We start from the raw sequence: 24,966 nt of genomic DNA, 5'->3' as shown, positions 1-24,966 counted from the left end.
GTACTCATGAGTACTCAATTGATACAGAAAAATTTTACCTTTTTGACTTATTTTTGTTAAAAGAAGCCTTTGTCCTGATGATTTGCTTATTAAAAGACTATATTTTTATCTTAAGAATACTTTGAATGCAATTTTTAAATAGTTTCCTGATTCCATGCTTTAATAAAGACTCATTTGTATGACTAGGAAGATGAATAACATCGCTAATGGTGACATTAGATTGTAATTTATTTTATATTAGTAGTCTATATCCTGAAATAATTTCAGGTTAGTTATAATAAAAAACATGTGTGACAATGCCATTGAGAATAAAAAAAAAAAAAAGACATCAGAGGAGAAAGAGGTAATAACCGTGCTCTTCATTTCTGGAAGGAATTGTTTCATTTAGCTCTGATCTTCCTGTCCTTTGACACTGGAAAATAAATATAGCTTTCCTTGGGGCATAAAGAGACATTCCATTTTATTGGGTAAGACAGATGTATTTATGTTACTAGGTTCTGAAAGAAAATTAAGGTGGGTACTTGTTTTGTGCATAGAGAAGCTTACATGCAAATTTTTGAGCATTAGTTACAAGGAAAATGTAGATGTGTCCACAATAATGGGGCTGTGCAAATTCGTATGCAACATGGGGTTAAGAGAACTTAGTCAACTCTGAAGAATTTCACTGTTAGATAACAGGAATATAGCAGTGCTTGGACTGCAGATCTTCAAGTTTACACAGGAGCACATTGGTATTCTCAGTAAGCAGGCTATGATTGTTGACTTGATGTTTTCCCAGTAAAAACTTCTATATGCATGCATACGTAACCATTGACATCTGTGCCCATATTTCCCTCTTACATAATTGATTTTATTATATAAGTCAAGATGTACTTCTGATACATTTGTCTCAGCTAACTCTTAAGGATTATATTTTCTATAAAATAATTAGGGATTGTAACATGTTCCTAACCATGGATTAATTTGCATGTTCTTGAAATTATTGTAGTCAAAATACTTTAGGTTCTAAAATGCATGCAAAAGTAAATTAATTAAGGAGTTAAAGCTCTTTTCTGTGTTTATTTAAGAGTGGGAGAGACCTATAAAATATCCATGTTATTGCTAATGTAACAAGTCTATGAAGTATGTGAAGAATGGATATTGATAGTCTAAACACTTGGTGAACATACATGTAATCATAATCCTTAAGAAATAGAACACGCCAGTAGTGGTGGCGCATGCTGGTAGAATTTCCTGAAGGAGGCAGAGGCAGGAGGATCACCAGTTCGAGGCCAGGCAGTGGTGGCATATGCCTTTAATCCCAGCACTTGGGAGGCAGAGGCGGGTGGATTTCTGAGTTCGAGGCCAGCCTGGTCTACAGAGTGAGTTCCAGGACTACACAGAGAAACCCTATCTTGAAAAAACCAAAAAAAGAAAAAAGAAAGAAAGAAAGAAAGAAAGAAGAAGAAGAAGAAGAAGAAGAAGAAGAAGAAGAAGAAGAAGAAGAAGAAGAAGAAGAAGAAGAAGAAGGAAGAAAAAGGAAGAAGAAGAAGAAGAAGAAGAAGAAGAAGAAGAAGAAGAAGAAGAAGAAGAAGAAGAAGAAGAAAGAAGAAGAAATAGAACATTACCACATTACCAGTACCTTAGTAGCCTCTTATATGCACAACATAACTATAATAATATAACTGAGTCATTTTTATTTTTCTTTAAAAATCACTGCCTACCTACATACACATCTGTCTGTTTGTCTACTTACCTACCTACGTAGGTGTTTGTTGGTTTGTTTTATTTGAGAGGTAAGCATACTGCCATCATTGAAGACTTCCAGACTCTCAAAGGTGCCGTGGCAGTTGGGAGTCATCATAGACTTCCATTTCTGGAGTTGGCCAGATACTCCTCTTGGGAAGGTAGTGGGCAAGCGTTCATATGTGAGTGAGTTCCAGTAAAGAGACTCACCAGTCAGGGCATCTGGGAGGACTCATAAAGTGTGGCTATCCAATGGGAACTTATAAACAGAAACATCACACAGCCGCATTAAGGTAGTCCCTCCAAATACCTGCCCAGTCACCAACTCTGTCCATCTGAGTGAACATCTATATAGTTAGATCGGCCATTCTGAAACTGTGGACCCTCATTTAGATTTTATACCTTCACCAGCAATTAATTTTTACATACATATCTACCACAAAAAAGAAAAACAAGTGATAACATTGAAACTAGGAAAATTAATTTTGCTATCTTTCATGACTTATCATTTTGCCTTTTTATTAGGGTTCTCTAGAGTCATAGAATGTATGGGTAGTCTCTATATAGTAAGGGAATTTGTTGATGACTTACAGTCTGTAGTCCAACTCCCAGCAATGGTCAGGAGCAGCTGTGGATGGAAGGTCAAGGATCTAGCAGTTGCTCAGTCCCATGAGGCAAGAGGTCCTTATGTAGGTCTCCAGCAGAGGGTATGGCCCAGATTAAAGGCATGTGCCACTGCGCCTTTAATCCCAGAAGCCAGATGACCTTGAACTCAGAGATCTCCTTGTCTTAATCTGGAATTCATAGCCATTATGCTTCAAGATCTCCATGCCAAGATCCAGGTCAGAAACTTGTATCTCTGAGCCTCCAGATTAGGATCATAGGTGAGCCTTCCAATTCTGGATTGTAGTTCATCCCAGATACAGTCAAGTTGACAACCAGGAATAACCACTACACCTTCATTACATCCTTGCCACCTAATGTTGCCCCCTCATGGTCTGCTATCTGAATGTTGCCCACTTGCCCCCTGCACTGGATTGCATGTATTCATTCTGAGCATTATCTGCATATGAGGGAGAACATGCACTTTTTTTTGAGTGTCTCACCTCTCAATTCTATGCATTCCAAGTTCATTTCCTGTAATTTCCCAATTTCATTTTTCTTTATGGCTAAATAATATTCTATTGTGTATGTGTGCCAAGTTTTCACTACCCAGTCATTGGTTGATGGGCATTTAGCTAGTTTCCATTTTCTTGCTATTTTAAATAGAACAAGAATAAACAAATATCTCTATTGTAGGAGCCTTTGTGTAAGTTTTATTCTAATGGAATACAAGAAAAAATTTTCTCAATTTCACTGATCATTAGTGACCATATTTTACAAAAGGTTTTTCATTGGGAATTTTGCAGAAGCCAAACTCAGTTTAGATTTATATTACTAATCTTCTCTATAATACATATATGCACATATTCTTATGTGCTCGCACATGTACACACACACACACTCTTGCTGTTTTCCAATCTTTTGAAAATAGATGGATGTTTCCAAGCCTTCTTCATTAGTAGGGGGAATATAAGAAGGGTGACTTTGCTGTAATGGAGATGTTTGGTTTTGTGGTACTTTATTGACAACTCGTCCCAGTGAACAAATGAGTTTCAGATTACTGAAGCACCATTATTCATGTATTGCAGACTTGTCTGTCGTCATTTACTATGGCCTTGAATTTGTTCACTGTTCCAGATTATGAACTTGCTAGCATTTCCCAGAGTGGACTTGCTTCTTTGTGAATTACGGTGGAAATCTGTAGTGAAGGGAATCTACTCCTCCATTACTTCACCTGTAAATAATCTTCATATAATTACACACATTGCAGGCTTTTGTTTGGATTGGATGGAAATGTAATGTGTTTGTTTTAGCACACATGGAACTGTCAAAGGATATAGCAAACTCCTTTTCTTTAAATCCTCAAATTTACGAATCCACTTCAGCATAATACATACCAAAAAAAAAAAAAAAAAAAAAAAGGATGTGATGCAGATTAAAGGACCTTTGAGAGGAGGCTGGCCAGTAGACTGGAGTTATTGTTACTAAGATGACTTATTTTTAATTTTTAAAGGCTAGTATACAGAGTAATGGGTTTCCTTGTGATGTTTTATATCATGATTTGCTTTTACAGCCTTGTACTATTTAAAATTCATCTTTTCTTCCATGGAATAGATGTTTGGGATGTATATAAAAAGTGAAGTCAGTGAGCTTTGCACTACTGTAGACTAGACCTAGTACCCTGTAAGTGTTCTACCACTAAGTAGGGTCCTTTGTGTATTCACCAGAGCCTAGGGAGGCCTTGAACTTGGATTTTTTTCTGGTTTGGTGAGGAGTAGCTGGGATTACACACCTACAGCAGGAAGCAAGGCTAAATCTTCAGATTTTAAGTAGACAGATATCAAGAGTGATGTATAAAGTGTTTTGCAAATAAAAAGATGATTGTATTCAAACTAGTCACAGCCTTAGAGTAGATGTACCCTCGGCCTCCTTTCCTTACAGGTGAGGTGTCCAGGTAAAGGACTATGGCATTGGGACTATTGCTAAATTGTGTGATGTGTGTATGTTGTGCCTTGAAGACATCTTTGATAGTGGTATCTCTCAATCCTGGGTTTTCTTTAGGAGTTATCTATTTAAAGTCCAGAGAAGGCTCTTAGCAAAGCAGACATCCATGCTTGTGTCACATTTATCTTTGTCTTACAATGAGTCATATTCCTTAGTCTTCCCCACTATTTGTGCCAAGATGAAGGTGTTCTTTTCTCCCACCCTGACTTGTACACAGCTCTGTCCTAGGGCCTATCCTCTTATGGGGTTTGTGCATGCCATCATTGTGTACCTTGCACCTTTGTATTTCAGTAATTTCTAAATCTCTGACTTCTGTTTTAAATGTCTACAAACCTGTTTTTTTTTTTTTTTTGCCTGTTTCTTTCTGTTCTATCCACCACTTTGTCCAGGAAGATGCCTTCTTGAATACCTTAAGGATTGGATGCTTCAGGATATACCACTATTATAACCTGATTTACAGTGAATTAATTGGTCATGTTTGAATTTACCTCTCCAGCCACACTGTGAGAACAGTGCCTATTATCAAAACACAACAAGAAAGTCTATGAGGTGAAATGTAGTTGGTTCCTTTCTAAGGACATGTAGGCATCCTCAGTGGATTCCACTAGTCCTTATCAGGGACGTCTCACATTGGCGTACTCCAAGACTAATATAAGCAACTGCATGGGAAGCCTGAGTGGGTCGTTTCTTGGTTCATGTACTGTGCTTTGCCCTTTGTTTGGCATAGCAGTCACACCAAGCCATACCATACTCTAAGCACATCAGTCACTGCCATGGTCAGCATCAATCAGGCGCATGTCATTAGGCAGGGCGCCGTTAGGTGAGTGAAGCTGTATTCTCCAAAGAGAGAGAGAGTAGTTGGATGAGAACCACTCACTTGGAGTAGGCATAATATCATAGTCTTCTGTACTTGAAGTTGGGAATCTCATTCCTCTCACCCCTTCCGGTTTTTAGTGGGCAGTGTTAGGTACTTAAGAATGATTAGCAGGCCTTCCTCATCAAGTTCTTGTGAACTTCTAATATTCAGAACACTTTTAAAATAAAAGTTTTCAAACTTGGTTTACAATTATGTCTTTTTAGTGTAATTCCTTTTTTTCCCCGTTTTTGTTGTTGTTGTTGTTTTTTCGAGACAGGGTTTCTCTATGTATCCCTGGCTGTCCTGGAACTCACTCTGTAGATCAGGCTGGCCCTTGGAACTCAGAAATCCCGTCTGCCTCTGCCTCCCAAGTGCTGGGATTAAAGGTGTGCGCCACCACCGCCCGGCTAGTGTAATTCTTTTAAAGTGTGTGTCTAATTAAAAAGTAATATAGTCTTGAAAAAGTTGTATAAATGTAGCTCACTGATTATAGACTTCAACACCAAGATCCCTAGAGCCAGTTCTCAGTTTTGCTATTTACTAGCTGTTTAACCTTGATCAAATTACTTAACATTTTTTTGCCACAGAATCCTGATGTATAAATAGGGGTAATAAAAATACCCATGAAATTGTTGTGACTGTTAACATATATTCAGATCAAATGCATGAAACGGCACCTGGCGTATTATAAAAGCTTAGAAAAATATTTTGGATTATTATTGAAATAATTTGAAGACCAGAATTTCCTAAGAACATAGCTTTTATTTCAGTAAGTCATTTTAAAATGTTTTATTTGCGAAGCAGAATATCACTACATAGCTTAGGCTGGCCACAAACTTACCCTCTAGCTTTAAAGTCAGGGTTCTTGCCTCCCAAGTGCTGGATTATAGGCAGGCACAGCTATGACTGGGCCAGAGTGTAACGTGTCTGGGCACATTGCTCAGTGACAGCATACATCTGGTGCACATGAGCCTGGGCTCAACTCTGAGCTCTAGAGAAGGAAGGAAAGGAAGCTAGCACATGTGACTCCCTGCAGTGAGCACCATACACTGCAGCCCAGTGAGCAGCCCAGAGACAGCAGGCTGCTCGTCTGCCAGGCTTCCCTGTGCTGTCCTTTAACACAGGGCATCTACACTTGCCAGCCACGGAGTGCCTTGTAGGAATGTTTCCTAAAAGAAATGCCCTTTTTACCTGGCGTCCTGAGAATAAGTCAGGACGCCTGTGTTAGGCATATGTCTTCATTGGTGATAGTCATTCAGAATCTATGCACCCTCAACCGATAGGTTTGTTCTAGTTTTGTGCTAGTAGGAGAAATGGTGCTATAAAGGATTATGGAGAACTTTTGTGTAACGATAACTATTTGTACTAGTCAGTTGGTGGATTTTCTAGTGTAGGTGCTGAGTGTCAGTGTAGGATTTTGTATGACTGCCAAGCTGTTTTCCAGAGTTCTGTACAATTTTGTGTTTCCAGCAGAGATGCATGTTAGTTTAGATTGTTGCACATCTGTGTCAGCCATTGACTTTCTTCAGTATTTACCTATTCTAAGTAGGTATGTAACCTAGGTGACCCCCATTTTAGGACTTGAATGAAGATACAGAAAAAGGCTATGAAATGCAGGCAGAGAGCACCTATAAGGGAAATGAGGAGATCAGTAGACAGAGGAGGGTGGAACTTGGGCTTTACCGGCAGGAGACCATGAGTTCCATGCCTAGATTTGTGAGACCTTTGTTGACTAGCCCATGGCTGGCACATAGGAGGGATTTCTTTGCATGTTTATTGTTTCATAAAAATGAATAAATGCTGAAGTAACTTGAGACTAGGTTTGATCTGTAGAATTCCGTTTTAGTCCGGTGATAGATCCTTTTATATGTTTGTCTTTCTTTAAATACATGGTTAATGGTTAATGTTGGTCTCTGATTCTCAGCTGCATAGCAGGAGCGGAGTGGCATTATACAGTAGACTGCATGAGACAGGACTGGATGCTTTGACTTTCATTAGGAAAGTTGTTTTAGCTTCCATGGGGCTTAGACACATTACTATACAATGGGAAGGTTTCTTTTGATGGTAGCTAGGCCATTTAGCAATATTTTTTTCCTATAATCATACCACACCTGACATAGGTATGAAGAAGCATGCAGGAAATTTTAAAGATGAGGATATTGCCCTAGTGGATGACAATGAAGTACTGAATTTAAAGCCTATGGGGTTTGTTTGTTTGTTTGTTTTTTCTGTTAGGAAGCTTTAAATTGCCAGGCGGTAGTGGCGCACGCCTTTAATCCCAGCACTTGGGAGGCAGAGACAGGCAGATTTCTGAGTTTGAGGCCAGCCTGGTTGTCTTAGTCAGGGTTTCTATTCCTGCACAAACATCATGACCAAGAAGCAAGTTGGGGAGGAAAGGGTTTATTGAGCTTACACTTCCACGCTGCAGTTCATCACTAAAGGAAGTCAGGACTGGAACTCAAGCAGGTCAGGAAGCAGGAGCTGATGGCAGAGGCCATGGAGGGATGTTCCTTACTGACTTGCTTTCCCTGGCTTGCTCAGCCTGCTCTCTTATAGAACCCAAGAGCACCAGCCCAAAGGTGGTACCACCCACAAGGGGCCCTCACCACTTGATCACTAATTGAGAAAATGCCCCACAGTTGGATCTCATGGAGGCACTTCCCCAACTGAAGCTCCTTTCTCTGTGATAACTCCAGCCTGTGTCAAGTTGACATACAAAACTAGCCGGTACACTGGTCTACAAAGTGAGTTCCAGGACAGGAAACCTGCCTCTGAAAACCAAAAACCAAAAGAAAACCAAAGAAAACAAAAGAAGCTTTAAGTTGAAGACTGGGGAGAAGCTGCTGTTGACATTGTTAATGTGAGCAGCTCAGAAAGGGCAGAGTGTGTGGAGCGCCTGGCTCACCCAGTGCAAGCCTGCCCCTCACCCAGTGCGAGCTTGGCTCCTCCTTTCTCTCGGCCTTTCCTTATCCTGCTTTTTCTACTTTGTAGGATGTTGTATATATACCACCAGATATTGGTAGAAATTTAAAAACTTACCTGTGCCAAGTTAAACTTGACTTTAGCTTATAAGAGTTTTCATTTTCAACTGAGTTTCCAAGTATTTGTTTTAAAATATCCATGCTGGAGTTTGGTTTCAGCACCCTAAAGTAATACTTCCGTAGATGTCTGGATAAAGTTAGTGAAGGCCCAGCTGACTTATCTAGCTAGCTCATAAAGAGCCAGTCTAAGGCCAGGTGCCCAGAAGTATGATTTTAGGGTCTGTTATAAAATACGAACACTTCCAGATTTTGTTCCTTGAATTTTACTGTATTCTGTAAGACTGCTATTGCTTTTTCCGTATGTGTGCCCACCCATAGGAAATCCTCACCATTATTTCTGCTTCTAGGTAGAAAACAATGCCTGGAATAGTAACCTAGGGAAGAAAAAGAAAAACTCTTCGATGCTAGCTTATTATACCAGACACCAGAGTTTCCTGGAGAATAGAAATTGATGTATTTTTTTTTTTTTGAGAGTATCAATTTCTAGTATACTGGCAACTCGTTAGGCTTATAGCCAGGGAATCTGTTGGCCTCATCAGTTACCTAGTAACCCTTGTTTTTAATGATTATTGTATATATAATTGTTATGAAACTGGAGCAGCAAATGCATCATAATAAAATACATTCTTTGTTTTTGTTTTATCTTTCAGAATCATGGCGTCATGGAAGGGGGTTTACTTTATATTCTTCCTTTTTGCGGGAAGCTTTCTTGGAAGTATTTTTATGCTTGGTCCTATTTTACCTTTGATGCTTATAAACCTGTCGTGGTATCGCTGGATTAGCAGCCGCCTTGTGGCTATATGGCTCACGCTTCCTGTGGTAAGTTCTTCACCAGAGAAGGGTCTGTCTCCTGTGCTGGGCTGACCTAGCTCTTGGGCTTTGTTAGCATCGGAGGTGTAGTTGTGAGGAGAAATGTAAGTATTCTGGGTTCTACAGTGAGCATTCCAGATATAACAAAGAAGGGAAATAGAAAATAAAAATACAAATGTTCATGTCCTTAAAGCAAACCCTCATAAAGATCCTCACAGAAACTAAGGGCTTCTTTCTATGTTCTTCATACATTTTCTTTTCTGTTTCATATAATGAAAGGTATAATTTTATGTCTAAAATATGTAAATTTTAAAGATTGAAGAATTTTTACATTATTAAAATTTATTCTGGATATCCATGTTGTGTTTTACAAAGCAGTGATACCTATTAAAATTCTATTGGGTCAGGGAAAGAATATCAACAGATTGTATGAAAAAAATTTTAAGTAAAAATGTAACTCATCCCATGGTCTTCTAACAGTAAACATCTTTCGAAGCTTCTCACAGAAATGTGATTCAGTTCTTTCCAGAAATTACAAAAATTAGGAACTTACAAAAGACATGTGATTTCTTTGTGCAGATGATGTGAACAGGATGGGTAAGGTCAGAGAGCACTCAGTGTTCAGTCGTCATGGGGCAGGTGGCACTCTAGAAGGTCATCATGATGCTCTGAGAGCATCTCCTGATCTTGAGCTGAAGACTGTTGGTTTCTAGTCTCAGCTCCTCCCTCCTCTGGTATTGAGAGGCTGCTGCCAATCAGTGGCCAGTGTGTGCTTGTCTTTCCCTTGGGTAGTTAGTCACTTGGATTGTTCCAGTCCTTTCCTTAGCAACAGTGAATTCTTCTTTCTGCTCAGGCTGGATTTATCAGACTGTTTTGGTAGGGAGGCCATGTGTTTAGCCATTAAAAAAGAAAAGAAGGGAAACAGTCGTCCCTAATTAGTAAAGGACTCTTTCTGTCCTGTTCCATCGACTTCTGAGAGGTAGCAGGCAGAGCACCTGGCCACAGGGTGAAAGTGTCGTGCGGCTGCTGCAAACCCTTCAGGTTCTGGTTGACTCAGTAGTTCCTGAAATGGTGCTTGGGGTAGGTTTTCTACATGAACAGGATAGACAGTTCTTAAAAGTTTCCTAATTACAGCCATGAGTGCGGTGGTGGCTCACACCTTTCATCTCAGTACTCAGATGCAGTGCTGAGAAGATCTTTGAGTCTGCTGCTGATCTGGCCTGCAGAGTGAGATTCGGGACTCCACAGAAATCCTGTCTTGGGGTGAGCATGGGAGGGTTTCCTGACAATTTACTTTTAAATCATTTACAGTGTATTTTCTTGTTTAAAAATGGATCCTGTAGTGAGAGATTTTAAACTTACATCCCTCACTTCTAAAAGTTATCCTTCCCTTCTTGAAGTTACTTGTTCTTTAAAATTTCTATACAGATGTGCCTGTTTTATAAATGCAGTACTGCAGCCTGGCCCTCCCAGCTTCTCACCTTTGCCACACTTCCTTCTCTTTTATTGACGCCAGCAGTTAAAGTGGTCTTTTCTTATTTTATGATGAAATACGTTGACAAAAGGTTCTGACATCTTCAGCATCCTGGATCTCCATAGATACTTAGGGTCGTCTTCACACTGTCTACCCAGCAACCCTTTGCAGGGTGTCCGCACTGCACACATTGCCTGCTCTCAGCTGCTCTCCGAAGTGACTCTAGGGCCTTTTCATTGCATCTGTCATGCCAGCAAAGCCAGTCACATATGGACAGTGCTGTCACTCTTCTACCAGCTCCTCGGGAGCCCTGCTATCAGCTTCAATGTGCTTCTACCAGAGAACACTTTCCCAGACAGTTGCTTTCAAGGCAAGGGGAGCACCCTCAGCTACAATTCCTGATCAGGCTCTCTTTTTTAAGTAAAATTTCCTTTTCACAAGCCCTAAATGGGTAAAGTCTTTCTCTTCGGGCACATTTCCTGTTGTCACAGTGCACAGCCAGGTGGTTCTGTAGCTGGAAGGTTTAACTTTTTTGATCTCTTTCCTCCTCAGCAGACTGCATTTTCTTTTAAATCTTTCTCCCACTCCCAGAGTTTGTTTCTGTAGCCCTGACTGTCCTGGATCTAGCTCTGTAGACCAGGCTGTCCTCGAACTCAGAGGTCCTCTCTGCCTTTACCTCTGTCTCCCCACTGCTGGGATTAAAGGTGTGGGCCACCACTGCCTGGCTTTTGTTCTTCTCTTTTTAACTGTAAACCTGGGTCAGTCTAATAAAAAGTAGCCATGCCACAAAATAAAATGCTCTCTTTCTGAGAGTTTCCTCTGCCAAACAAAGCTCTAAATTCACTTCAACAATGCTTTCAGGATACAGGCAGAACAAAGCCAGATTCTTGGATGTAATTATGAACAGGACAGTGAGAAGATCTGCCTTGTAGGGTGACAGTCCATTACCTAAAACATCCTCTTCAGCTGTGAGCTCAGTCACCCTGTCTTTTCTGCCTTTCATTTGAATGAAAAACTTATTTTTTTTTAAATGACTGAGAAGTTGCCTATTACTCAGTTATATCAGAAAATCAGAGATCTACTTACTATGCCTCATAAGCCCTGGGGTTAAAGGCATGTGCCACCAAGATCAGCCCATAAAGCTTTTAATTTTTAAACAAACAAACAAACAAACAAACACATTGAAAAGCGCTTTAATGAATAATCTGTGTGTGTGTGCGTGTGTGTGTGTGTGTGTGTGTGTGTGTGTGTGTATTTCTGTGTGTGGTGGGTGCGTGCACAGAAGAGCATGTCCAGCAGTAGTTTCCTCTATTCCTGGAGTTAGGATTTCCCAGACTGGAACCAGCAAGCCTCAGCAGCCTCTGTCTCCATGGACCTTAGAAGAACTGCAGCTCTGAGGCAGGTCAAGCCACAGCACTGCCAGCCCTCACTATCTGTCACCAGGGAGGGAGCTCTACCTAGCCATCCAACCAAGTGTCCGCTTTTGGGAAGAAGTGGCCATGGATACAACTCTGTAGTTGTTTCTTTGTGAATAGAGTTTATTTTCCTCTAAAGCTCTGGCAGAAAGCCTTACCCCTGGATATCCAAATCTGTCATCTGTTTTTGCTCCTCGTTCAGTGCCATGCTTGTGTTTCTTTCTGCCACACATGTTCATAGCTCATTCACTGTCAGTGCGGAATGACTTCATGATATTTGAGGGCCTGGATTTTCTTTTAATCCCCTTTAATCAAGCCTTTCTCCTTTATTAGTTATAAAATAAAATAGGACTTAGATGTAAATGGTTTGGGATTTAAGCTCTAGTTGGGCATAGGGATGTGCTGTAGTCTTGGTTTCTTGGGAGTCTGTGGTAGGAGTTTGAGCCTAGATTCTGGGCAATACAAAGAAGGAGAAATGAAAGGGGATCACACTGGCTTACTTTGTAAGTGCTCTCGTCTGTAACATACTTTCCTTCTGAATATTTAATCTAAATGATAACCATGGGCAGAAGAAATGTTAATGTAACAAACAAGCATTTCTGCCTTTATTTGTGTCAGGTATTTGCTGGAGATAGGAGGCTGGAAGGCTTTAGTGGGCATGAATACTTTAGTCTTCATGTATTCTTTGAGTAACAAAAGATCATCTTACAGAAAAATAAATAAATTTAGAGCTGGATTTGGTGGTGCACTCAGGAGACAGAAACAGGTCGATCTCTGTGAGTTTGAGGCCAGCCTGGTCTACAGAGTTAGTTCCAGGAAAGCCAGGGCTACCCAGAGAAACCCTGTCTCAAAAAACAAAAAGTCACAACAAATAAAGAAATTTAGCTTCTTTAATCCTACATTCGTTTTATTTTTTATTCTTTCAAGAAAAATTGGGTAATAACCAAAGCATTATATCCTTAAAATTGCTCAGTAGAATCTTTGTACATTTTTAAAACTGAATGATATATAATTGGTTTGAAAGGTAGTTCATATTTTTCTATCAAGAAACTTCCAGATATTAAAATTAGTAGAAGAGATTGAAAGTGTTGAAAGCACTTCCTAGGAGAGGCCCTTGGCCCTGAGAAGATTCGGTGCCCAATTATAGGGGAGTACCAGGGCAGGGGAGTAGGAGTGGGTGGGTTGGTGAACACAGGGAGTGGGGGATGGGATAGGGTGTTTATAGAGGGGAAACTAGGAAAGGGGATAACATTTGAAATGTAAATAAAGAAAATATCTTAAAAAATTATTTAAAAAAAGGTCTAATGCTGATGGAAAAGGAGAAATGTTTGATGGTAATAATGAAAAGAAATACCTCTATTTTTCTGCTGAGCTGAATAAAATTAAGAAAAGCCTATTAAATCTGCAATGATATTGTGTTTAATTTCTTTTTATAAAAATTAGTATAATAAAACCATCAGGTGGCTTTTCAAAAAAAAAAAAAAAAAGAAAAAGGAAAAGGAAAACACTTCCTAGTTTCATTCCAACCAGAGCACTCACCGTTTATTACAGAAGCAAGAGTATGGGAAACCATGTTTTATATGTTAGAAATCATAGGACACATCATGCCATGATAAAATTTACCTATGGAAAACTTTTAAAAGCAACTCATTATTTACTTTGGATTCAGGTTTGCTTTTCCAAAGACAGGTTTTTTTTTTTTTTTTTTTGTTAATTTTTTAAGTTAAAAGCAGTATAGCATAGTTGTGACAAGGTTAGCAAGAAGGAAAAAGGCTCATAATTCTTAAATTCTTTCTTCATTTCCTTTTAATATAGTGAATATCTAATAAGTCTGTAAACTTGTGGTTGTGACTAATTCAATATGTGGCTTCTTTACCTGAAGCCCTAGCTAAGCTGTTCTATATTTGAATGTCTTATATTTTTTGTAGGCATTGTTGGAGACCATGTTTGGGGTCAAAGTAGTTATAACAGGTGATGCATTTGTACCTGGAGAGAGGAGTGTTATTATCATGAACCACCGGACCAGAGTGGACTGGATGTTCCTGTGGAATTGTCTAATGAGGTACAGCTACCTCAGACTGGAGAAGATTTGCCTCAAATCCAGTCTCAAAAGTGTTCCTGGATTTGGTAAGTTAATCATGTTTTTTTTTTTTAAGTGCTTAACTCATTTTGTATGTCATGTGCTTGCTCTAAGAACAAAATGAGGTAAGTTAAACGGTATGTTATTCTCAGGTTTTCTTACGAAGCTAAAAACATTTCCAGTTTCTTTTTATCTTTAGTGGCTTTGTTATGTGATTTTATCGTAATCTCTGTTTTAAAAATATCTTATTCTAGAAGAGAAAAACTGGTGTCAAGGAAGTAGATCATTTCTGAGGGCAACCATTTGAAGGATGTGAAGGATTATAACTTTTTTAAAAAACTTGATTTATAAATTAAAATGACACAAAGTCATTCTCAGGTGGTCAGGAGAATTAGCCGCTCTCTCCTCAGCTTGCCTGCCTGAAGACAAGCCCATGAGGTACAGCTACAGGCTGGATCTCACCTCTCTCCTTAAAGTCCTGTCCTGGACTTGGACTCTCTGGTTGTCGAGACAGCCCCCTACCCTCACTAATACTCTTTTTCCACTGTTGACTTGCCACTTGTACTTTTTGTGTCTTTTCTTTCTGGTGTGTGCTGTGCCTCCAACTGCTAGTGCATGTTAGTCCCCAGGAGGGGCTAGAGTCTACACGGCTCACCCTTCCCACCCCAGGGTGTTACTGTGGCTCACAGGGCTCAGGCCCTTCTTGTTGAGCTTTCATGGGATTCTCTGAGCCTCGGGGATAATAATATAAGGTGGCAAGTATCTGGATATTCAAGCGACATTACCAGGTTAACTTCCTGCAGTTGCCATGGCTCTCTAGAAAAAGATGCTTCTCTGACATACACATAAATATAGTTACTTAGTAGACCTTTTAAAGACAGGTCATATCCATTCAGTAAAGCAATGGCTGTAAAAACAGCCTCGGCTTTCTCTCTGTGGTTTGTGACCTCCCACTCATGGGCTTTGGACTAGTTATAGTACTGGATGGGTATTTCTTCTAGGAGTAGGCATCAAATCAAATCACACTGTAGCACATCTCTCTCTCTCTCTCTCTCTCTCTCTCTCTCTCTCTCTCTCTCTCTCTCTCTCACACACACACACACACACACACACACACACACTTCCAGCTTGATTTCTGTGTCCTTTGATCAATGCTTGAGGCATCCTCAGCAATAGAATCTTGGCATCTATTGGGGACTTGAGTGCCCTAAAAACTCAAGGGAGATAGTTTGTTCCTTGCACTGAGGTTTTTGTTTTATAATCTGTGGCTTCTGGGAGCTGATTAGCTCATACACATGGGGTACTTTGATTTCAAACACTCTTAAAAAGATGTTCTGGTTAGCTTCTTGGGTATCAGAATTCCTTCTGGTTTTTTTCCCCCCTCCATATATTAAGTATTGGTTGACTCTCTCCACTTCCTCTTCACCTCTCTTTCTGTCTTCAGTCTTTCTACTTCCTGCTGTCTCTGCATCCTGCTCTCTTATCCCATGCATTCTGTTCTATAACTACTTCTCTTTAAAGAACTTTTAGTTTTCTGGATTACTTACCTATTTCTTCTTTATAAATGTACATGTATATAAAATAAAAACTAAGTTTGCTATGAGAATGTGGTGTTTATGTCTATGAACCCTGAGTTACCTCACTTAATACATTACTTTCCAGCATTATTTTCCTCCATTAATACATCCATTTTTTATATTATTTCATATTTTCATTTTTCTTTATGACTGAAGAAAATTCTACTGTGCGTTTGACTCTACTTTCTCTACTCATTCATCTGTTGATGTTTCCTGGCTATTGTGAACAAAACAGCAATGAACATGGATGCACAAGCCTCTCTGTGTAGAATATGGAATCCTACAGATATGTGCCTGGGATGCTACAACTGGGGCTGCTTTTAGGTGTTTCAGAAACCTTCACAGTGATTTATATAGTGATTACATTCCTAGTGGTGAATGAGGGTCTCCCTTTCTGGGCATCCTCACCACTGTTGTCATTTGTCATTTGATAGTAACCATTCTGAGTAGAATGACATGGACTCTCAAAATAGTTGGGATTTCCATTTATTTGGGTAAGGATGTTGAAAGTTGAATTTATTTACTTCCTTGTTTTGTTTTTGTAAGGCCCTTTGTGTCTTTTGCATCCTCTCCCCTACCTATCGGGAGGAGCTCCTGAGGATTTCTTCCATGTAGGCGGTCTCCTCACTCAGTTAGCTCTGTCACTGTAGTACTCAACCTTTTAACTTCAAGATTACCTTCCTGTTAGCTTAGATTGTTGCTCTTTTTGTGATGGGCTGAGTCCTTTTGAGAAAGTGCTTACTTATGCCCATATCTTGAAGTGTTTCCTCTGCTTTTCCTTGAACAGTTTGAGAGTTTTGGATTTTATGTTGAGGTCTTTCCATTTGGAGTTGATGTTTACACAGGTGGAAGACAAGACTGAGTTTGTTTACTGTACTTGTAGACGAGGCTTGTCCAGCACCACTTGTTTCCCAGTATGTATGTAAGTGGCTGTAGCTGTGTGTGTGCATTCCTGGGTCCTCTGTTCTGTTCCACTGATGTACGTGTCTGGTTTTGTGCCAGTGCCATGCTGCTTTTATTACTGTGATTCAGTAGTATAACTTAAAATCAGCTGATTATCGTTTCTGCCCAAGATTTCTTTGAGAATGGGGTATTTTGTGCTTCCATGTGAATTTTAAGACCCATTCTCCATTTCTGTGAAAACTGGTGCTGGAATTTTGATCAAGATTTTGTTTAATCTATAGATTGCTTTTGGCAGAATTTCTGTTTTTATACTTAATTCTTCTGACCCATGAGCATGGGGAGGCTTTTCAATCTTCTGCTGTTTTCCTTGGTTTTGCATCTGTGTTTTATACTTTTGATATAGAGACTTTTACTTCCTTAGTTAGTTTTAGTCTAAGATTTCTTTATCTCTCCCTTTTTGGAGTTTATTGTGAATAGGATTATTTCTTAGTATGTTTGTCATTAGTACATATGAAAAGCTATTGCTTTTTGTATGTTGATATGTTGATAGCACATCCTGCCGCTGTGCTGAGAGTTGTCAGCTTGTTTTCTGATTAAATCTTTAGGGCTCTGATGGACGGCATCATGTATACATAGGGATGCCCTAACTTTTTAGTTGGGAGATTGTTTTTAGCTATTTTTAAGAATTGGGATATTATAATTAGTCTTGTTATTTATCATAGATATGTATAGAACAAAAGCAGGTAAAACACTCAACACTATAAAATGGATTAAATATTATGATGCAAGTATTTGAATAAAACACTTTGAGAAATACAAAGGATGGTAGCTGGCAGGAAAGTCAGATGAAATGTGGCATGAATCCATTAAATTAAAGAACATCGAGGAAGAAAAGATCACACCAGGAAGGAGAGTAATAAGAAGGAAAATGGAGAGAACCAAAATGAGGGCACAGTGATGCCAGGGTCACGGTCAAGAAGAGCTGGGCTGGTACCTGCAGCGGGCTGAGCACCCAATGCCCTAACATATCAAGGGTTTTAATTAAGTTGTTGTTGTTGTTATTATTATTATTAATTTTATTTATTTTATGTACACTGGTATTTTGCTTGCATGTATGTATGAGGGTGTTGGATTCCCTCCCCTAACTTGAGTCACAGACAGTAACTACCATATGTGTATTAGTCAGGGTTTCTATTCCTGAACAAAAACATCATGACCAAGAAGCAAGATGGAGAGGAAAGAGCTTATTCAGCTTACATTTTCACACTGCTATTCATCACCAAAGAAGTCAGGACTGGAACTCAAGCAGGTCAAGAAGCAGGAGCTCAGGCAGAGGCCATGGAGGGTTGTTACTTACTGGCTTGCTACCCCTGGTTTGCTCAGCCTGCTTTCTTATAGAACCCAGGACCACCAGCCCAGAGGTGGCACCACCTGCAATGAACCCTGCAACTGTTGCTCACTAATTGGGAAAATGCCTTAGCTGGATCTCGAGGCATTTCCTCAACTGAAACTCTTTTTTCTATGATAACTCCAGCTTGTGTCAGGTTGACACACAAAACAAACCAGTACAATGTGGGTGCTGGGAATTGAACCCAGAACCTCTGAAAGAACAGCCAGTGTTCTTAAATATGGAGCCATCTTTCCAACAACCCTCAATGTTTTTAAATACTATCATGATGCTCCAGGCAAAACATTCTATTCCTAACCTCACATGGTTAGTGGTATAAAAATGTACCAACTGTTGTTTTAAATCATTTTAGGCTGTGAGTATAAGATTTATAGGAAAGTCGAGTGACTTTAGACTTGGGTTGCATTATGTATATATGAAACACTTCTACAAAAAAAAAAAAATCCACAAAATAAAAATACTTCAGGTGCCAAACATTTAGGATAAAGCACAATTATCCTAAATGTTCGTGGGACACTTAGGGAAAACAAAACAGTATGACTTTAATATTTCAAAGGTAATTCTTAAAAGATAACTGAAGAAAAGCTACAAAACAATAGAAGATCTGGGAGGGACTTAACAGTGTCCACTGTAGACCTCATCCCCAGAGGACATGGTGAAAATTCTGCACCTACTCACCACTGGAAGTCTCTGAATCCATGACAAAGCCAGAAACATTTCTTGTCCAGAGTTTTCTTTTCCATTCCTTGCTCTCTGAAAGATACTACTCCAGACCAACACAGGGCTCCACACATTCTCACACCTCATAGTCTGTTATTTGGAGCTTGGGATCATAGAGTGACCACCATGCCCTGTTTGTAACATAAACGCAGCCCAGCCAACTGTTTGTATACTGTTTAAAAGACTTGGCTTTATGTGTCAGGGGGATGGAAGAAAAACCACAAAGACCAAAATGAGTGGCATGGTCTGCACAGAGGAGGGCATGGCAGCCAGGAGGTGATATCCTGGGCTCAGAGCCAGCCATGGGGCCAGACGTACTTTATGTGTGAGATTTAAGCCTGGTTTGTTTAGGTCTAGACTTGTAGCTGGCTCTTTTGTTACTAGCAGTCATAAACATTGAGGATAATGTGCTTCCCACCATTTTTCTAAACTGAAATGCGCATTGATGGGTTAACTGCTTGTCATGAGTTGAGTTTTATAAAAACTGTGGAATGAAGTATGTTGAGCAGTTTTATTGCTTAGAGGACATATGTAACAGATGATTTCACACCAGCAATTCTGTTGGTTAAGGCCAACAGTTAATTCTGGAGTTTGCTTGCTGGAATTGCTTGGCAGAGATGAATTTGTATATGCTATTTTTGGGGGGGGGGGAGAGTTGTTTGTATGTGTGTGTGTGTGTGTGTGTGTGTGTGTGTGTGTGTGTGAGTGAGAGAGAGAGAGAGAGAGAGAGAGATTTTGAGATTGGGAAAGATTTAAGGGAGGTACCTTGGGGATTTAATTCAATTAATTTAGTTCAGTTATATGCTAGGCTAAGAGTATATCAGGATTACACATTCTGGAATTACATTGAGCTAAGGACACCAAAATCTCAGTAAATGTCCTGTACTTTTGTTTTTAATGTGCTGGCTGACTTCTGAATAGAGGATAAACCTTGAGTTGTGTGGAAGTTGACAAGTTTGCCTGGCTTCAAGGTTGTTGAGTCAAGTCACTTACTAAATTTCCTATTTTAAGTTGGGTTCCTGTTGCTGTGCATCACAGCCGATTTCTCAGTCAGAGACATGGCTGCATGTGAGGCTGGGAAAGTAAGAAGCACATTTTGTATCCTTAGGTCTGCTGAAAATCAAAGAATTCCTTGCCCTGTAATTATATTCTGAAATTATCTACAAAGTGTGCTTTTGTGGTAGTAATTTTAAGAGAAGACAGTACAAGAATTGGGTAAATATTAAGGCTTTTCATCTGCTTTGTATTTATCGGTGAGGCATCAACACAATACAAGACCAGTTTGGATCCAGTTTTGCAATAGCAGTAAAAGGACACAAGAGATGGACTCTGGGTACCTGAGAGTAGTTTACTGACCTTAGTTTCAGTAGATAATTTGATGAATGTTTTAATTATTTTTTACTCTTCTGACTAAAGACTGTGATTGCATTTTTAGTGCTATGATGAGTTAGGTCTTATATTTACTGTAAGATTGTGTCAATTTTAAAAGTTTGATGGCTGCCATTTTTATTTCTGTAACAAATCTTACAGAAAATATTTTCCTTATATCTAAAGTCATATTTTAACTAGGTGATAGTGGAGCACACCTTTAATCCCAGCACTTGGGAGGCAGAGGCAGGTAGATATCTTGAGTTCAAGGTCAACCTGGTCTACAGAATTAGTTTCAGAGCAGTCAGGGCTACACAGAGAAACCCTGATTTGAAAAACAAATGAACATCAGATATTTATGAGTATTTCACAGTTGTGTCAAGGATGCCATCTGGAGCCACGTTTAGGCAGCTAGGTAGTAAAAATGTTGACTGCAGTGACAGTGGCATCTAAAATATGTCTTACAAGTGTTATTACTTGATGCTCTCTATTGAAATCAGCTAATACAGCTCATGTGAGTTCTAAGGAAAATAGTTTGGCTTCAATATTAGATGGAAAATAGTTACTACTTATATATCTTTAAGTAGAATTTTCCATCAACAAAAAATGTTCTGTAATTTTATATGAATAATTTTTGATTTATTGGAACTAGAAAGATAATAAAGGATGTCCCTGTTCACTCAGTTTCTCAGGATGTTTCTTTCATAGTAGTTTATTCAAATGAAAGGGTAGATTGGCACTGTTTAGCTGACTAAAGAGCCAAGTTTAGTTTTGCCAGTCTTTCTGTTAATGTCCTTTTTCTAGGACAGTCCTGTCTTAGGATCCTTCTGAGGCACTACCTTGCTTTTAATCACTCTTGCTCCACTTCAAAGCAGTATGCCCTTGCTTTATGTGGTGGTGATTATGGGTAGGATGTTCTTCATTCTAAATTTCCATGGTGTTTTCCCGTTAGCTGGTGGTTATGAGTCTGGGGAGTAGGCACCACAGAGGTGAACTGTGACTCTCATATCAGAGAGGTTCATGATGGCAAGTGCTCTGTCCTTGGTGATATTTATCTCTGTTCCTTGAGTGATGTGGTCTGGTGTCATGTTACTATATTCATTATATATATTCTGTATATTCACCAGTAACACTATATTCATTATATATATTCTGTATATTCACCAGTAACTGTCCATGCTCATCTCATTTATTTTATCATCTGGCTTATTGTACAATACTCTCATTGTTACCAAAAATTTCTCCATTGGTTGGAGAAATTCTTACAGGTTAATGCTTCTGTCTTTTTGCTTTACTCATCTTGTTTCTTTCACCTGCTTATGTTCTGATGCTCTAAGACTCCGTCCCATTTCCTTTTTCTCACAAGGTCTCACTATGTAGACCAGGCTGGCCTCAAACTCAGAGATCCATTTGCCTCATGAGTGCTATGATTAAAGTTGTGTGCCACCTTGCCTGGCAGTAGTTCCTTCTCTGTAGGACCTGGATTGTTTGCCTTCCCCAGCATATACTAGATAACCACATTCCCTGGCTTGTGGCCCCTCTTCCATCTTCAAAGACAACAGTGGCTAGTTGAGTCTTTGCTCTTTCATTTTGAAACTGAGTCCCCTCCCTCCCCTTGTCTATTCTACTTTTAAGGGCTATTATGATTCTTTCAGTTCACCAAATTAATCTAGGCTAAATTTAGCTGCATATAGCCTCTGCTACCCTTTGTTTGTAATATAACATATTTAGCTGTTCGAGTGTTGGCATGTTGGTATGTTTAGGGATTGGTCATGGTTCTGCCTCCCAGATTATAATTGCTATCATAGTCTGGCTCCTGCAAAGCTAATGACATACTTAGCTTTCAAATTCAATAAAGGTGTATGTAGATGATAAAGTGTCTAGAAAATTGATCAATAGCAAATCTAAAGGATGAAAAACCTATTGGCCTCTGTTAGACTGAAACCCGTAAATTATACCAAAAATGAGAAGCCTCATCTTGCCAACAAATGCCATCACCAGTGAATGTTTATTTTTTCAACGTCAAACAAGAGTGTATAGCGTCTGCCAAGAGATAGGATCATTTCTAGGATAATCACTACACTGTGGAGTATAGTGGGATGTGCTGTGTGTGCATTTTTGGGTTTGCTTTCCTTTGCAGTTTTTTTGTGGTTTTTCAAGTTTGGAATTGTTTTGGAAACTAGGTTTGCTTTAGAAGAGTGCTTTGCCTTTTGTTTTGAGCATGATGCCTGTGAATGTAAGAGTGTAGGCATCTGAACTAGAGGAGGGGTTGTGAATTAATGGTCTACCTCACTTAATGTTCTCAGAAGAACATTACTCCATTTGTTATTGAATTTCAGATGATGGTACTCCTGGAATACCATGGATAGACATGGTCTATATGACACTTAGCATCTTGACTGACATTGGCATTCTGGGAACTGTAATTGCTTGTTAATTAGTTTCTGGATTTACCTGTAATTACAAACTATATAAACTGTACTCAAGCAGCTGCTCAGTACTGGTTCTCAGTGTCTTTGTGAGAGAGTTTCACATATACTCTGGATCTGCTCATTATTCCTTCTCACTGAATTATCCACCTTCAGGTAGCATTGTTTGGTTTTATTCTTACCCTCAGATCTGAAAATACCATTGAAGGGAATAATCTCTAGCTAGTTTGGTTTCTGGTGTTTCGTTCTAGTTTCTAGTGCTGCAGAAGATACAGAGGATTGCATTTTAAGATTTCTTAAGTATAGGCCATCTGTGCTAAAATGAATGGATGGAAAAAAATGATGGAACTTATGTATAGTATACTTATTATAGAAGGATGCAGTAAGTTAAAAATACATGGTGGTGGTGTGTGGTGGTGCACTCCTTTAATCTCAGTACTTGGGAGGCAGAAGCAGGAAGATCTCTAAATTTGAGGCCAGCATGGTCTACCAGAGCAAGTTCCAGAACAGCCAGAGCAAAAGCACTGAATCCTGGGGTAGTTAATGGCAGTGAAACTTCAAATTAGAGGCCAATCTACATGTCCTGTTTTTCACTTTCAAATGCACTGTCTGCCTGGATTTCTCAGGAAATAGCCATCATCATGCAGGCTTACAGACAGAATCCGTGGTGTCAGCTAGCCCTACTACAGCCATCTTCTAATAAATCCCTAGTTACAGCATCAGTATCACCTTCTCAGAGCAGATGAGAGAAACCCCTGGTATTCTCTGTGTCTTACCATGGTCCAAAATTTTATAACTTAGTTTTGTTTTTATTTATATTCCTTTTTATTAAGATGTAGAATTTGCTAGAAGAAACTATTTATTTGAATATATTTTTGTCTTCTTTTTCGAGACAGTGTTCCTTTGTGTTGCTCTAGCTGTCCTGGAACTTACTAGTCTACTTTGTAGATTGGGATGGCCTTAAATTCACAGAGATTCTTCTATCTCAGCCTCTCCTGATGGTATCAATGTGTGTACCACCACTGCCTGGCTCATTTGAATATTTAAATAAATGTTATGAAAATACATGTTTTAAGAATTTCAGTAAGGTTAATTAAAAATCAAGTATTGACTTTAAGTTAAACATGGATAAACTATGCACTGGTGACAGTAAAATGGAAAGAGAAAATTCCTTGTAAGATGTTCTTGCTTTTTTTTTCTTTTTAAATGAAAACAAACAAAAAACATTTCCACGAGAACACTGATGCTGTCTAAGTAGAAGGGCAGATGGTAGAGGCTCCAGGGCAGGGGTCACAGCCCCTTAAGAGCAGAGGTGTGAGAGCTTGACTGATGCAGCCATGTCCCTTTATTTACGTGTGTGCCCTCGTGGATGACACTGTGCACATGCAGAGGTCAGGGGACAACTCGAGGAAGTCACTTCTCTCCTACCATGTGAGTTCTGGGGATTGTACTTAGGACACCAGGCTTGGCTGTGAGAACGTTTATTTTCTGCCTGCCTTGCCAGCCCTAGACTATGCTTTATAAATGTGAGCATGATATAAATAAACATTCGAAGAAGCTGTACAGCTTTAAAGAGCAGATGTATTACATTTGAAGAAGCTGTACAGCTTTAAAGAATTGGACATGTATATGAATAATGATTCTTGGAGTATTTATGTCATTCATAATATTAAGAGAAATTCAAGAGCATATTGTTGGGAAGATGCTGTTTGAATATACTTCAGAGTGATTTTATAAAAAGATATCAATATTTATATTTTTGTGAATTATGTGTGTATGTGTAGACTTGTGAGTACAGGTACCTGTGGAGCTCAGGTGTCACATCTTTTAGAGCTGGAGTTAGGAGTGGGCATGAGCTGCCCCACGTGGATGCTGACTGAGAACCGTAGTCGGGACCTTTGAGAGAGCCATAAGTTCTCTTAGCTACTGAGCCATTGCTTCAGATCATTTACACTGACCTAAAACATGCTATAATTTTAAACCAGCAAAGTAAGGATAAAATGTAGGAGACTGAGGCATAAGGATCATATTGTGAGCTCAAAGCCAGCCTGGGCTACAAAGTGAGTCTGAGGCTGGCTTGGTCTATACTGTGAGATAATGTCTCAAAACAAAATAAAAACTAAACAAACAAGAAAACACAAATAAAAACATAGCTTTGGGACCTGTGGCTGAAGCCTGGTTTCCACTTGCTTACATCTGAAAGTGCTTTATCCATGTATTAGAGATAGTCTTTTTTATGTGATTCATAGTTGCCTTAAGAATTAATGAAATGTTCATAATAATACTAAGCATGCTGTTAGCAACCAAATGTTTCTATAATTATACTATTTATTCATAAAATAGCTGGTATGGAAATAACCATTGGAAAATATTAAAAACAAAAATATGGTTGTTGAAATAAACTCAATTATTGGGACAAAAGAGAAAAATCATACAAGCTTGAGCATTGGGCAGGCTCCTGCATGGATGAGGCTGGGGTTGGCTTCTTCCTGGCTGCTAGCCACAGTGACCGAAGGAAGGCTGTGGGAAATGTTCTGAAATTCTGAGGAAACA

At 39.2% G+C, this 24,966-nt stretch overlaps 1 protein-coding gene across 3 annotated transcripts in view; it reads left to right on the top strand.

The window, feature by feature from the left end:
• Lclat1 (lysocardiolipin acyltransferase 1) overlaps positions 1–24,966 on the top strand; it is a 120,119-nt gene that overhangs the window by 38,562 nt on the left and 56,591 nt on the right. For all 3 annotated transcript variants that reach the window (XM_052186304.1, XM_052186306.1, XM_052186307.1), the window contains 2 exons: positions 8,880–9,048; positions 13,857–14,055. In XM_052186304.1, the coding sequence (XP_052042264.1) occupies positions 8,884–9,048; positions 13,857–14,055 (364 nt within the window). In that variant the 5' untranslated portion in view covers positions 8,880–8,883. The remainder of the gene's footprint in view (positions 1–8,879; positions 9,049–13,856; positions 14,056–24,966) is intronic.

The sequence above is a fragment of the Apodemus sylvaticus genome, chromosome 6, assembly GCF_947179515.1.
Source record: "Apodemus sylvaticus chromosome 6, mApoSyl1.1, whole genome shotgun sequence".
Lineage (NCBI taxonomy): Eukaryota > Metazoa > Chordata > Mammalia > Rodentia > Muridae > Apodemus > Apodemus sylvaticus.
This window is presented reverse-complemented; position numbering and strand designations above follow the sequence as displayed.